The following is a 14739-nucleotide window of genomic DNA, read 5'->3' as shown; positions in this document are numbered from 1 at the left end:
GAAACTCAGGTTTTCCTCTCCTGAAGAGGTACTGACAAAATTTGACAAATATCTTAGGAGGTTCTTGGACCACTGACATCCAATGGTGATGATAAAAGCTGCACTGTGGGGATCTGAGGAAAGAATGGGAGTTAAGAGGCAAAAACGATTCAGCTTACTGAGATAGGATGAGGATCAAGGAGTGTGGTTTGTTTGTGGTGGTCATTTTATACTTTTGTTTCCTTTTGTTACTTTTGTGAAGGCCTAAGGGGAAGGAACCAGTAGAAAGAGAGAGGTTATGGCTATAGGAGAGGAGAGATAGCAGTTGGGGCAGGGGAGGGATGAGTCCAGAAATAGATATTGAACAGTATAGATGCCTCATCCCTTAAAAGACAGGGAAGACGTTTTGATTGAATAGGTAGGTTTGCACTTGCTGGTCTCAGTTTCCTTGATTAAGTGAGGTGAAAATGAATTGTTGGGTGAAGGGGTCAGGGCTTGAGTGACCTTAATTCTGGCCATATGTAAGTAGAAAATGCCCCAAAGGGGAAAAAATTGTGTTTTTTCCCTTTATATCAGAAAGCTCTCATGTAAATTACACTGCTGGCTAAGGTTGAATAAACAACCTAATAGTCAGGCAGGGGTTTTAATCCCAAAGCCATCAGCTGTGGCTCAGAGATGCATCTGCTAGGAGGAAGAGGTCCCCTGTTCTAATTTACAAAAATTCCTCCAATGGGCTAGTTGAACCATCATCCAGTGAGTCAACAGCTATGTAATTAAGAAGTTGTCTTTTCCACTGTGCTCCAAGTACTCTTCACTTTATACAAGTTTTTGAAGCTAGGATGTTAAAATGAGTTGCAGCTTCATGCCGCCTTCTGTTTTCTTTTTGGCAGATAATACCACTAGTCTGACTGATAAACACCTGGACCCAGTCAGGGAAAATCTAGGAAAGAGCTGGAAAAGGTGTGCACGGAAACTGGGCTTCACTGAATCTCAGATTGATGAAATTGACCATGACTATGAGCGAGATGGATTAAAAGAAAAGGTTTACCAGATGCTCCAAAAGTGGCTGATGAGAGAAGGCAATAAGGGGGCCACAGTGGGAAAACTGGCCTTTGCACTCCACCAGTGTTCAAGACTAGACCTTCTGAACAACTTGAAATATATCAGCCAGAACTAACTCTAAAAGGAGCTTTGGCAGCAATAAGTAAACTCCTCACTTAGTGAGTAATCCACTGAAAATGTGCTGCCTCAGATCATCCAGAATTCTTTCCTCATCGGTATGGATCCTGTACCTGCATAAAAATCATGTTCTGCATTTCACAGTTAGACAATGGGAAAGAAGTCTACAGCAAACAACCCGCTACACAGGAAGCCTTATTAATGGCCAAGCCTCAATGAAAAGAAGAAGCCTAAGTGGGTTTGAAAAGGAAAGAAAAGATATTTGAGGAAGATCATTTTCTTTTACTTTATCCCATAACCTTCAGTTCTGCTATTCATTCCGTTTTCTGGAATTTTGTTTGAGCGACAAAAGAAATTTCAGAAAATGTAAACTAAATCAGCTTTCTTATTTTGTGCTCTTTTTTCCACATAGGCTTCTGTTATAACCAAAGTACAGAAAAATTCTAAGTTCTCTTCAAATACTATGATGTTTTTTGGTATTACAACCACAGTTCATTCCAAAATTATACGTTCCGTTACTTCAGTATCAAATTCTGTATCAGTCATTACAGGCTTCAAGAACTGCACGCAATCTCCATAAATTAACTGAAGGGACTTTATGATGTACTAAGAAGGGGGGAAAAACAAAAAAGCACAATTTCCCAGGCAGTCATTGCAAGAAATTGCTACTAATTGTGACAATTACAAAAAGTCTTGATTAAGTTTTTCAGTTCCTCCCTAGTGTTCTGGCACTTTAGGCACTTTCCCAACCTGTTGCCCCGCAGAGGGAGCAGGTGTGCGAGGAATGTTATCTTCACCTCGGCTGTGACTGGAGCCTTGGGGCTGATCACTGTTGAACATCTCTCCAGTTTACCCCCAGGTGCTGTATAAATATTTTAATTTTTTTCTGTGAGCTACAATGTAGAAAAAAGGCCAGCTTCAGAATCTGGTAATTGTGCTTCTAGCACTCAACCTTTCAAAGCCCACATAAAACTCAGGAATGAATGAAGAATCTGGAAGACTGAAGCCAACTGGGCCACCCAGGATCACTGTCAGAACTTTGCTAACCAGAAAGGGTATGCCATGGAGGAAAGGAGAGGGGTGCGGACTGACCAATCTGGCTGTCTGAACAGATTCTAGTGCCGGGTGGGTTGATAACAGAATTGTTCATTCTGATTCTAATCCTCCTCCAGCTCAACCCAGCAGATAAACACACACACCTGAAGTGGGACTGTAAAGAGTTTCTCAGCCTCGGCACTATTGGCACCTTGGGCTGGATAATTCTTTGTTGTGGGGAACTGTCCTATGCATTGTTGGATGTTTGAAAACAACTCTGGTCTCTACCCACTAGATGGCAGTAGCACTGTTCTCCCTCTCTTCCCATCCCCAGTTGTTACAAAGATGTCTCTAGGCATTGCCAGATGTTCCCTGGAAAAGCAAAATTGCACCAGCTGAGAAGAACACTGTTACAAAGTAATGAACCTCAATTTTCTTACCAACACATACACAGGCTCACTCTTTAGTTGCCACACAGCTCTGATCACAAAGACCAAAAGCAAAACTAAAGGGGGAAAGGGTCCCAGGCTTTGCTAGTGGGAGTTGGATGCTTCTTTTCTAAATGTATCCCTTGTACCTTGTCTTAACAGTGTTCTAAAATCTTTAACTTCCAAAGAGATTGAATGATCCATAATAAGGGGCAAAAATGAAAAGTATTCTGACTCTTCAAAAATAAAATTTTGTACCTTAAATACAAGCCATTGAAATGATGTGTATCTGTATAAATGAGACAGTTTAGGTTTCTCCACTGAGACTTTACCACTTCAGTTGGCAGCTCCTATACCTAATCCTCTTTTCACTGCCTGCTATTGGTAGGAGAAAGGAAGCACACGGTAAAAAGAGGAGAAGCTTCTGGACAGAGCATTGTGTCTCTCAGTATGAAAGCTCACCGCACTGAGAGCCTGCAGCACTGCTGTCCTTCTGTCAAGTTTCAGAGGCCTTTGCTTCAGTCCCAACCCTAAAAACTGGGCTGAAAAAAGTCAAATTTGTATCTGAGGAGTTTCAGGATAAGACCCAGGCACCACAAAAACACTAGTCTTCAGAGAAACCAACTAAGTGAACTGACACAGACTACAAAATGAGAAAGAAGATTATCCATAGTGTTCCAAAAAACTATAGGGTTCCAAAAAAGATAGATCCTAAGGTTACTGCTGGTAAATAAGACACACATCCAGCTCAGTCTTGCTCAGCAGAATGCCACTTGTTATGCTCATAACCTTTGCTTTGGATCTAGGATATGAAGTTAGGTCTTCAAAAATAAGTTCTTTTTTATAAAATGTTTTAAATAGTATTTTGCTGAATGTTTTAATGTGTGTTATTTATAGAGAACAGTTTTTCTTATTAATACTAATATAAAAAGTTAGGTGTTTATATGCAGAGGCTTCTGATTGACAAATCATTGAAGGGCAGTGCTACTGCAGTGAATTTTATATGATGTAATAATCCACATATGGGGTCCTGAAATCAAGCAGAATTAAATTCCCCTCTGCCACCCTTCAGCTGTATACCTAGGGCATGCTCCCTAACCTCTCCTAACTTTAGTTTCCTCATCTATAAATAGAAAGGGCAAAGTACCTGTGGTTGGTGTAAAGAATAAAATAAAATATTGCATCATAAGGTGCCTGGCACAAGAATAGTAGCTCTTTTTTAAATTGTATGCTTGCATTATACATAAAGGCCTAGTTCTCAAGTGTGTACCTTAAACTGTGATACCAATAATTTCACAGTACCACCATTTTGCATACCAGTAGGATAGCTGGTATTAAAATTATAGACAATTATTTTTAACCCTCATCATCTCTGAAAAGAAATAACAATCAACATTTCAGGAAAAAATAAAGAAATGTTGACCCCAATTTTGATTTGTGAAATTCAAGTGACAGTAGTCAGCTGAAATACATATTTTTTTTCTATGCAGAAAATTTGATGTGACAGATTTATATTGAAAGTAGAACATAAATATTTTTACATATTCCATAGTTAAGCCAAACCTGCCTTTATTACTCAAGGAATTCCAATGGGCCAGTAAGGATACAGCAGGTAACAAAACTTTCCATGGCTGTAACACTTAAAAGCACCGTGGGTCTCTTGAAGGAAAAATAATGTAATATGCAAGGAAGCTGTTGTCATCTTGAGTAACTCAAGCCAAGATTCTGCCAGTTATTCCCAGTTAAGGGGAGGCATAGTGTTAGTATTAAAGGGGTGTTGTTTTTCTCCACTGAATCTTCAAGTCCAGATGTTTATAAAGCTTGAATTTTATGGTCTTGAAAAAATATTTTAGCATAGCAAAATGCACGTAACACAAATTTACCATCTTAACCATTTTCAAGTGTACAGCTCAGTGGCATTAAGTATGTTCACACTGTGCTACCATCACCACCATCCGAGTCCGTCCTTATTGAACACAAACTCTCTGTCTCTCTCCACCTAGTCACTTACAACCACCATTCTACTTTCTATGTTTATGAATTTGTCTCCCCTGGGGCCCACATGTAAGTGGAATCAGCCAGTAACTGTCCTTTTGTGATTGGCTTATCCACTGAGCATGATGTCTCCAAGTTTCAGAATTTCCTTTTTAAGGCAAAGCAATACTCTGTTATGTGGATACACATTTTATTTATACTTTCATTCATTGATAGACAATTGAGTTGCTTCCACTTTTTGGCTATTGTGAATAATGCTGCTATAAACTGGATGTATCAATATTAATTTGAGACCCTGATTTCCATTCTTTGGACTGTATATGCAGAAATAGAATTGTTAGGTAGTCCCATATTACTTTTTTGGCAAATGGACATACTATTTTCCACAGCCACTGCACCACTTTACATTCCCTACAATGCACATGGTTCACAATTCCAAATCTCACCATATCCTCCTTAACATTAATTTGTTTGTTTGTTTTTTTAATCTTCACCTGAGGACATGATTACTGATTTTAGTGAGAAGGTGAGGGAGAGAGAAAGGGAGAGAAACATGGAAGAGAAAAACATCTATTGGTTGCCTCTCGTTGGCACCCCCACCAATATATGCACCTAGGCATGTGCCTAGACTGAGACCTTTCTTTGTGGGGAGAATGTCCCTACCAACTGAGCCACACCAGCCAGGGCTGGTTTGTTGTTTGTTTGTTTGCTTGTTTGTTTGTTTTTAATAGCCATTCTAATGAGTGTGAGGTGGTATGTGGAGAGCAGGATCAATAAAATGGCATTGGTCTGACCAAGATAGCATAAGCTACATAAAATCGAGTCACTCATGTCAACCAAAATGGCTGTCAGTCAGCCAGGACAGTTTGATTCAAGAGGGAAACTATCTGAGAGCTGACATGTCTGGCAAAGAGACATGCCTAAGACATCTGCACATGTGACCAGAATAGTCATGTCTGCAGAGCGGGACCACCCATAGATGGGCTCCTGGGGAAATTCCACACTGGCCAGCAGGGATGTTGAGCAGAACAGCCATGTGCCACCCATTGGCTCCTGGGGAAATTCCACACCTGGCATCAGGGGTGCGGGGACATTTATCGAAAAGACCCAGAAGGGTGGCGTACACCACTTTGAAGGTATAACTGAAGCAGGCTCCAGACCACTGCTGAGATAGCCAAGCTCCACACTCCAGAGTGCTGCTCCATGCCACGCTGATCTCCCTTGGCACTGGCTGCCCCAGGCTCTGCCCTGTTGGACTGGGGACATCTGTCCTGCTATGCACCTGGCTCTGGAGATCATTCCTTGGCAAGACGCTGGCAAATCCCTTGCCCACGATGTTGTCTCCAGAGCCTGCACACGAGACTCTGGTTCATTATCCCCCATTGATTGTGTGTGTGTGTTACATTTCTCTTAGACTGTTAAAGTGTGAATAGGAATTAATGTATGTTTCAGTGGTACTTTGAGTGAACCTGCATTCAACAAAAGTGAGTGAATAGCATAGTTACTGGGTGTGACTCTTGTCTATTTCTTGGTGCCTGGCTGCTCAGCAGACAGCTAGCTGAGAAGTTGCCCCGCTGACTTATAGGAAAGACTATATTGGGAACATATGCTCATGACAGTATGAAGAATAAAAATGGTTTAATTCTATCGTCTCTAGAAGCAAACATACTGCAAGCCCCTATTTCTCAGGGATCTGCGAGAATTTAGCGAATTGCCAGATTGGGGCGGAGGAGGTAGGGAGCAATAAGGAAATGTGAGGCGGAGCAAAGCAAGCCAAAGCTGGGCTGCCAAGGGAAGGGGGAGCGGCCTGGCGCATGCGAGTTTCCTAGCTAGCGGCGTCGGCTGTGGTTGCCCAGGGAGGCTTGCAGGTGTCCACGCATGCGCTCCCTGGGTTGGTGCGACCTGGGACCATGGCGAAGGCGCTAGGTAGCCGAGGAGCGCTACGTCTGCGGCTCCTTCTTTCGGCTCTGAAGTCAGGTGTCTCCGTTCCTCTGACCCGGACCGAGGCCTCCTTCGGGTAATGGCGCTCATTCCCCTGCGGGAGTTCCCGTGACAAGTTTAAGAGTTGGGGGCTGGCGGTGGGAGGCAGGGTGAGAGTGGAGAGGACGCTATGAGGGGAGGGCACAAGCTGGCTGGAGGGTTTAGGAGCTGGGAGCAGGGAGTGCGGTGGAGCGGACCTCCCTCCCTTCTGCTGGCCCTGCCTTAGCACTGGAGCAGTGCAGCGCCTTCAGTTCTGGAACTCTGGAGCCTTGAAGGATCTTGTGGTAGAGCCCAGCCCCTCTGTTATGCAGACCAAAGATGAGACAGGTACTAAGCCAGGACAAGTGAAATAGGGAAACTGAGACGGATAAACAGCCGAGCAGTTTACAGCCAGGTAGTAAATCACAAATCTTCTGTAGCCAAGCCAAGGACACTTAAAAATAAATGATTTACACTTCTCCCCAACCAGAGGGTAAATGGCTTAAATCACTCTAGTCAGGGAAATACATAGCAGAAATCCAATTGGTACCATTTGTGCCAGCCATACTCAAGGACGGGTGAAGTTAAGGGAATAAATCTCATTTTAGCACATCAGCATAAAACTGATGAATATTCTACTGAGATCCTTCTCAATGGCTTTTAAACTCCCAGACTTTAAAAACCCTTAAAAATAAAGGGTCCCAGCATGCTCTTCCTCCCTGGAGTACACCTGCACCTTTCCCTTCCTCTTCCCCTCCTCTTCCTGCAGGAGCACTCATTCTGTAAACCCTAAGGGACCTCAGTGAGACTTGCAACCTGGGGAGCAATGGGCAGCAGCAGCAGCTCCTCCAGGGCTAACCCCATGAACAAGTGTCCAAGGCCCACTTTTCTTTGACTTTCTTGAGAGCCAAAGCTGCCCAGCCTAGGTGCTCCTGTTACTTCTTCTATCCTAAGCTCTTCCTTGTGTCAGTGTCCCCAGCTTTAATAAGTGTACTCCCAAAATCACCTGAACTCGTGTTGTGAGATCTCTGCTGTACAAAGTCAAGAACCAACACACTATAGGCTGGGCCTAGGCAGACCTGCTCAGGACCAGGTCCCTTTCCAGTAACAAAGGGACCCAGGGAGGAAATGTTATGTGCTTAGTCACAGACATACTCCTGACAGAGATTACAACCTCAAACCCCTTACTCAGTCTGTTACTCTGTCCAGTCTCTTTAAGAGGCAATAATCTCTCATGTTTCATTGATCAGAAACCAACCTGAGAATGTCTGTGACCTGTTAGCTGTCAGAAACACAGTCCCAAGTTCCAGAGTCTTTGCTGACCTCATGCAGGAGAATCACCTTGGGAACTGGGAAAATTCAAATTCCTGGGTCTGACTCCCAGAGGTTCTGATGTTTGTCTGTGGAGATGCCCAAGAATCTACCTTTCTCTTTTTGTGACACACACCCTGCCCATACACACACACGAATTTTGAGATTAACCAATAACCAAAAAAAAAATCCTCGGTTAATCTCTGACTCACTGTCTTAAAAGTGGGTGTCCTGTGTCCCAAGAGATACTAGGCAGAAAATGAAGGTAGAGAAGCAAGAAGTTTGCTTTACTTTATTGCCTACCACCCTACCTACACACACACACACACACACACACAATATATATATATATATATATATATATATATATATAGGCAAGCTTCATTCATGACCAGGAAGAAAAGTCAAATGCTAGATAGGTATTTGGCATTTAGAACTTCACTATATATAATGTAGAAACTTCTCATTTGAAAACATTTTTGGAAAGAGAAAGGAAAAATCTGACTGGCTTTACATTTTTTATGTTGTGATTGACTAGGAGCTTCACATTGGATTTAGGGTCTTTTAATTATTTTAGATATTTTGGAAGATTTTCCAGGACTGTTTTGATGCAGATGGAAAAATATGTAAATGTCTGCAGCAGTGTAATTTAACACTGAAAAATGGTGATTAATCCAATTTACTGTTCTCAGAAAGGGATTGAAATAAAGTGATTTTACCAATATCAAAGTTACAATAGGTTATTTAATGGCTGTAGGAAGGAAGGTCAATCCATTAGCACTGCAAATCATTCTTCCTAAAACATCTCTGAAAAACAGGTTTCTCTGGATTTTGAACTGCCATTTTATAAGTGTGCTTGCAAATTAATATGACATGTAATCAGGGAAAACAAGCAGTGGTGTCGGTAAACCCTGAAACAAGGCTGCAGCCCGGTATGAGTCGGTAAAAGCACTCCTGAAACAGCCAGTGCCTGACCTGCAATTGAGTTGTGTTCCAAAAACTTGTTTGTAAGTCTGTTTTTTGGAAGGCTGGTTCTTTTCTTATTTTATAATCTATAAAGCGGTGTGTCCCAGGGTTAGATTAAAAGAGCATTTTTTACTTAGAATTGTAGGTTACATACAGTTACAATATTAATAACCTACAGAACCTAAAAACCTGCCTGATGAAAAATGTTTTCCAAATTCAAACTCAGGATGTTCTGCCAGAGAATCAGAGACTCTCCACCTGGCGCCTGCCACCACCATCTGTCCGGTGGTCAGGGTGCATGTGCCCCCACTGCTGGAGCCACAGAAATTAGATAGTGTGGATGCAGATTTTATTGTCTGGCTAAAAGGTGTCAAGAAGCTAAGAATGAGTCACAATCTGAGGTGTCTGTGTCCCAGGGGCCTGTCAGTCAAAAATCAAGCATGACTGATATCAAACAGAACCTTTGACCACACTTATAGTCAGGAATGTGCGGAGGAAGGATGCATTATAAAGGTGGAATTTTCAGAAAAAGAGTTTCCTGCTTTAGTGAAACTTCCTACTGGATAGGATTACAATTTGAAATTGAGATTTTTTAAATTCTGTAATACCAGAACAGAGCACATTTAAAGTACTTTCAACAAAATCAAAATTAAAAATGAAAAGCTAGAGTCCCTGAGATAGGGAAAGCTAGAGGGGCAGGGAGGCGTGCCTAAGCTGGGACAGTGGATAGCAGGTGTAAAGAGCTCATATCCATCATCATCTCATACAAGAAATCGGGAGAGATTTGGTTGTAGAGATCAAAGAAAAAGAAAAGAATAAGAAGTTGAAGGGAGATGCAGCTTTAAACAGATTATTCCAGCAAATCTATTTAGATGGTTCTGCTGAAGTGAAAGGTGCCATGAAAAATCATTCATGGGGTCTGGTGGGGCAGTTTTGAGTGCCAACCAGTCTGACGAAGGAAAAAGGAAAGTTGAAATCAGTCCTCCTGATGATGTGGAATGGAAAAAATACTAAAAAATTAATTTGCTATCACTGTAGTGTGTGTGTATATATATTCATGCCCTATGGTAGCTTTATTGTAGCCAGTGGCTACTTTGGAAAAAAATATACGAAAGAAATAGCTATACATATAAGATAATAGAGAATATGTAGGAATTTCAAAGTGAAGCTGTATCCTATTAATAGCCCCCATTTTTATTTCTAAACAAAGCATAAAAAGTGTCAAAGGCTCTGGTGTCAGACAGATGCTCATCTTGACTTTGCAATTTATGAGCAGTGTGATTGGGCAAATTGCTTAAACTGTCTAATCCTCAGGTCCGTCAGTGGTAGAATTTGGTGAGTATAATGTGCATCACATGGAAAAATGAATGAGATGATACCGGTGTTCGCAGTGGCTGTTATTTAGTTTAATGATAACAAAGTGCAGAAGGAAATTAGAAGGTGTTTTTTTTTTTTAAATATAAAAAGAGATCATAAAAGCTGAAGGAAGGGAAGCCTGTCTAAGCCCGTGCCTCAGCACTGACTCCTGGGGCCCTGGAGAGGAGGAGACAGCAGCACCCAGTCGTGACAACACACTGGCTTGGACATTGACAAAGTTGGTGGGGGGAGGGTGGTCATCTTATTGCACATAACATCCTCATTGTACAAATTTACAAGCAAAGAAGGGAGCCCCTCAAAAATCTTTAGTGCATGAGGAGTAAAATGTCAGGGGGTTGAGCAAAAAAGAAAATAAAGAAAAGGCCTCAAAAAGTAAACATAAAGACTGATTTACAAAAAAGAAAAAAAAAAACCAGAAACCTGGCATGGCACATACCCAGTCAGAACAGACTCTGGCAGTAGCCCCAGCCTGAGACCCTCTCCATGCCAAGCATGTGGAGTTAGATGCTGCATCATGGGAGATCTTGGGCCAAGGAAGGTCAGTGGCAAGGCAAAGGCTCTTGAGATGAGAGCTTATGGACCCAGTTATTCAGCAATCAACACAGGAATATTTTACCCTCTTAAAAAACAGCCTGGCCGTATCAGAGCAGACAGGCATTCCCAAGTAGAGCTGCAGAAGCTGCAGCTGGCTGGGGAATGTGAGAAATCATATGTCTAAAGGATAGCCTTGAGATAAAGGTTGTCCTTGTAGACACGTGAGATCTGTCTCACCCTTGGGAATGCTGCCGTGGCAGCTGCCGGGGCAGGTAGCTTGTCTAGACCTGCCACGGTTCAGATGACTGCCCGGGGTCTGTGCTGCTGATGTTCCCCCTCACAGTCCATTGTGCGTCATTCCCATGTCAGCCTGCACTTTGGCACTACTGGTTTCCAGCTCACCAGGCATATGCCTGCGGGCCTGTGTGACCATTGATTTGAGCAAGACCCTAGGTACTTTTGTAGGGTCTTTTGTAAGCCCTGAGCTGTGCTGTAGGATATTCAAACATGAAGACACAGTCCATATCTGTAGTCTAGTGAGGAAGATACAAACTCATGTTCTTTTTCAGGTTCAGAAGACTGAAGCATAAATCAAAATAGTCTGAGAAACCTGAAGAAGGTACTAGAGCTGACTCGTGTCTATAAAAGGGCAGTGTTGTCATATTACATTGGCACTGCTAAATAATAATTTTTCTTTGGGGATGGGCTTTTTCTTTTCTAGCACCTCAGTAACCTCTACCAAAGTGGCTGTGAATGGTGTCCACCTGCATTATCAGCGGACTGGAGAGGGCGAGCATGCTGTCTTGCTGCTTCCTGGAATGTTGGGTCTGGAAGGTTTTAATGGAATGTTTTTGAGTGCTGTGTAATCTGTGATGCTTTCACAATATAGTTGCCAAATACTGATCATTAATTTTAATGCTTTTATGGAAATGCTTTAAGTAATATTTGCTACAATTAATGTTAGGTGACTTAGAAAGATAACTTTCTGGTATATGCATTATTTTATTTCTTTAAATACCTGGTTTTTCCCATGCAAGTATACCATGTAGTTGGTTGCCTACTATAGGGATTGTTCCTCATTGCATGGGAATATAGCCCAGGCCCCACTCAGAAAGGACAGTGGGGAGCGAGGTCCGGCACATAGGAGCCAGACCCACAGATAGGTTTTCCTGTGAGGAATCAGGCCTGCATTGTACATAGGCTGCTATGAGGCTTGCTTTTGCTAAAACTCCCTCACCCTGAATTGAGGCAGCAAGTACTTACTGAACTTCCTAAAGTCTGTGCTAAACCTCCCAAGTATGAAGTGTAACCAGTTCAACCACTATTCCCCTTGGTTTGAAACGTCCTTCTCTTTGAAGTAATCAGCAACATTCTTTCCTTTGTTATCTGTAAAAGGTAATCACCTATAGCAAACCTGTGCATAGTAAATGAGGACCATCCTCAATGTAATGTACCCAGAAAAGCAATAAAAGCCTGTCCAGGCAGGGGTTGGGACATACTCTGTCACTTAGAGAGTGGCCCTTTTTCCCCACAGGACTTCTGTAGTCCATGTGAATTTGTCTCTTGCAGCCACAACACATGGATCCTGCCGGCCAGGGTTCGCATCAGGCTACGGTTTGGGAGTTAAGGAAAGGGGTGTGGGAAGAAGGGATAGATGAAGGCAAAAGACAAGTGGGTGACCAGCCATTACAGATTGCTGGTTTTAAGGCTTTTCTTGGATGGGAGACTTTCGGCGCTGAAAGGTAGATTGAGGGCCCTTCGTGGTGAACTATGTGTCCAATCAAAGTAAGAGCTAAGAGCAAAACTGAGCTTACAGACTTTTTGAAAGTCAAAATTAGATTGGTATGAATGGTGTATTGTAAAGCCAGCTGAATCTCAGTCTCATTTTTCAGATAAGTAGTTTAGGAAGTTCAGGATGTAGAAAGTTCAGGAGGAAATTTTCCAATGATCTCAGAACATCTCAGATTTGGTTTTAAGGGTTTTGGCATTGCATTGTTTTGTTTAGTTAAATAATCCCAATTGATACTTATTTCATTATGATGTGTTTTCTTTCTGTTAAAATGTTTCAATTACTTGATGGTTTCACTTGGTTGAGCCTCAGCTGATTATGGTACCCCTGTAGCTATTGAGGCATCCTTGTTTAGATAGTATTTAATGTCTTTTTTTCCCCTTTAAACTGTATAATGAAGGAGGACATTTAACCCAGTGGCTGATGTTGAACCAAAGTTATCTGTAAAAGCAATGAATAATTTACCAGCTTAGATTTCCATTATTTCAGATTGCAATCATTATCCAGGTATAAAAAACTTGACAATTTAATTTTTGTTAATGTAAAACATTAACCTCATTCAAAAATCAAAAGGTCAAACAGTGAGATTGCCCCTTCAGTCCCCTGTCCCCAGCACCCAGTTCCCGCCTCCACATGTAACCAGTGTTGATGTGTTTCCTTCTCAAGTGTCATATACTGGCAACTGTTCCTTAAAATAAACTTTTTAAGGTTTTAGTATTGTTTGCACTAAAGTCTTCAAACGTATACCTGTGTGCCCGAAAGCAAGTATTGTTATTTCTGAAGTTGGTCTTGAGTTGGGCTGTTACCTTTTCCCGCCTTCTCACCTTCTGCCCCTCCACAGCAGTCCCATGGAGAAGTCCCTCCAGTTCAGGAACCATAAGAGCAGAAGGCATGAGCTTGAGATCCATTTATGTTTTTATCTTGGGTTTCTGAATGATTTACCTGATGTTGAGAACGGCATATCTTGTCAGAACAGTGATAACATCAAATGATACTATACCATTTTGAAAGACATTTTCTAGCAATAGCTAGTTTATCAAGCAAGACATTTAGTATCTCTTTGTGGTCTGAGTTATGAGTCCTCAAAAACCAAGCAGACCTTAAAAATAAAGTGCTGATGTGCCCCTGGACTGAGCTCTTTGAGGAACTGGCCTTGCACACTGCTTTGAGTGGGTGTGAGCACAACACCTGAGAGAGCTCGACGTGTGTGTGCCCGCAGTGGCCGTGACTAGTGGGCAGGCTGGGAACTCCCAGTCAAGTCTGCCACTGACTTATTGATATACACTGTTCTATAATTTTTTAATGAAATAAACTGATGTGTTTCTTTTACACCCTGCCCTCCCCAATCATTTCTTTCTAGTTTAACTTTCTAGTTGCTAGTGATAACTGCCCAAAAGTCTTCTGGGCTATTCACATTAGCTTAGTAAAAAAACATCTGGGGTTTTAGAATTCTACTTTAAATAACTTGGATCAAATCTCATAAATCAGTCTACAGATATTGGAATCTCTCTTACTTGTAACAGCCACTTAAAAAAAGAAAAGCAAAAAATAACCCAGAAGCATATTATCAGTAAACCTAATTCTGTACAGTTTCATGATTTATTTTTTAAAGGAAAATGAGTCTAAAGAGGTACCAAAAGGGCTGGACTTTAGTAATCCCTGACCAGGGCATCTGTCTTTCTCAAAGTGGCCACTAGGGGGCCATAAGAGGCACGTCTGAGCTCCCAGGGAAAAGGAAGTCAGCCTCCCGGTAAATGGATTCCATCCCTGCAAGGCTCCTTTGCTGATTATAATCTCATGTCTAACTTTGAGTATAAATTATTTGCTTTTTTGGGCTTGCAATTATTTATATTTTTACAGTAATGCGTTTGAAATAATGAAAGCATTCACTTGAATTAATCAAGTCGCTGTTTTTAGGAAGTGGAGAGACTGATTTTGGACCTCAGATTAAAAACCTAAATAAGAAGCTCTTCACAGTGGTTGCCTGGGATCCTCGAGGATATGGACATTCCAGACCCCCAGATCGAGATTTCCCAAGGAACTTTTTTGAAAGGGATGCAAAAGATGCTGTTGATTTGATGAAGGTGGGTCTCTTAGGGAAGAACCCAAGGGAGGGAGGATGACTGAGCCTGTCTTCATTTATTTTGGTTTTGTTTTTTATTTCTATCGGGGCAATACCATGAGACT

At 41.9% G+C, this 14739-nt stretch overlaps 2 protein-coding genes and 1 pseudogene across 7 annotated transcripts in view; all 3 read left to right on the top strand.

The window, feature by feature from the left end:
• Positions 1-2890, top strand: part of RIPK1 (receptor interacting serine/threonine kinase 1) — a 39356-nt gene extending 36466 nt beyond the window's left edge. For 2 of the 3 annotated variants that reach the window (XM_028513436.2, XM_028513435.2), the window contains one exon: positions 870-1268. In XM_028513436.2, coding sequence (XP_028369237.1) covers positions 870-1156 — 287 coding nt within the window. In that variant the 3' untranslated portion in view covers positions 1157-1268. Of the gene's footprint in view, positions 1-869 lie in introns of all 3 variants that reach the window. The other variant, XM_036026584.1, reaches the window with a different exon arrangement.
• A 3559-nt stretch (positions 2891-6449) lies between these two features.
• Positions 6450-14739, top strand: part of BPHL (biphenyl hydrolase like) — a 32414-nt gene continuing 24124 nt past the window's right edge. Inside the window, exons 1-3 of one of the 4 annotated variants that reach the window (XM_036026586.1) lie at positions 6450-6633; positions 11485-11597; positions 14470-14636. In XM_036026586.1, coding sequence (XP_035882479.1) covers positions 6527-6633; positions 11485-11597; positions 14470-14636 — 387 coding nt within the window. In that variant the 5' untranslated portion in view covers positions 6450-6526. The remainder of the gene's footprint in view (positions 6634-11484; positions 11598-14469; positions 14637-14739) is intronic. The other 3 variants (XM_036026585.1, XM_028512972.2, XM_028512971.2) reach the window with 3 other exon arrangements.
• Positions 9024-9881, top strand: LOC114496174 (annotated as a pseudogene).

The sequence above is a fragment of the Phyllostomus discolor genome, chromosome 5, assembly GCF_004126475.2.
Source record: "Phyllostomus discolor isolate MPI-MPIP mPhyDis1 chromosome 5, mPhyDis1.pri.v3, whole genome shotgun sequence".
Classification (NCBI taxonomy): domain Eukaryota; kingdom Metazoa; phylum Chordata; class Mammalia; order Chiroptera; family Phyllostomidae; genus Phyllostomus; species Phyllostomus discolor.
Note: the sequence above shows the minus strand (reverse complement) of the source record. Positions and strands in the feature narration are given on the sequence as shown.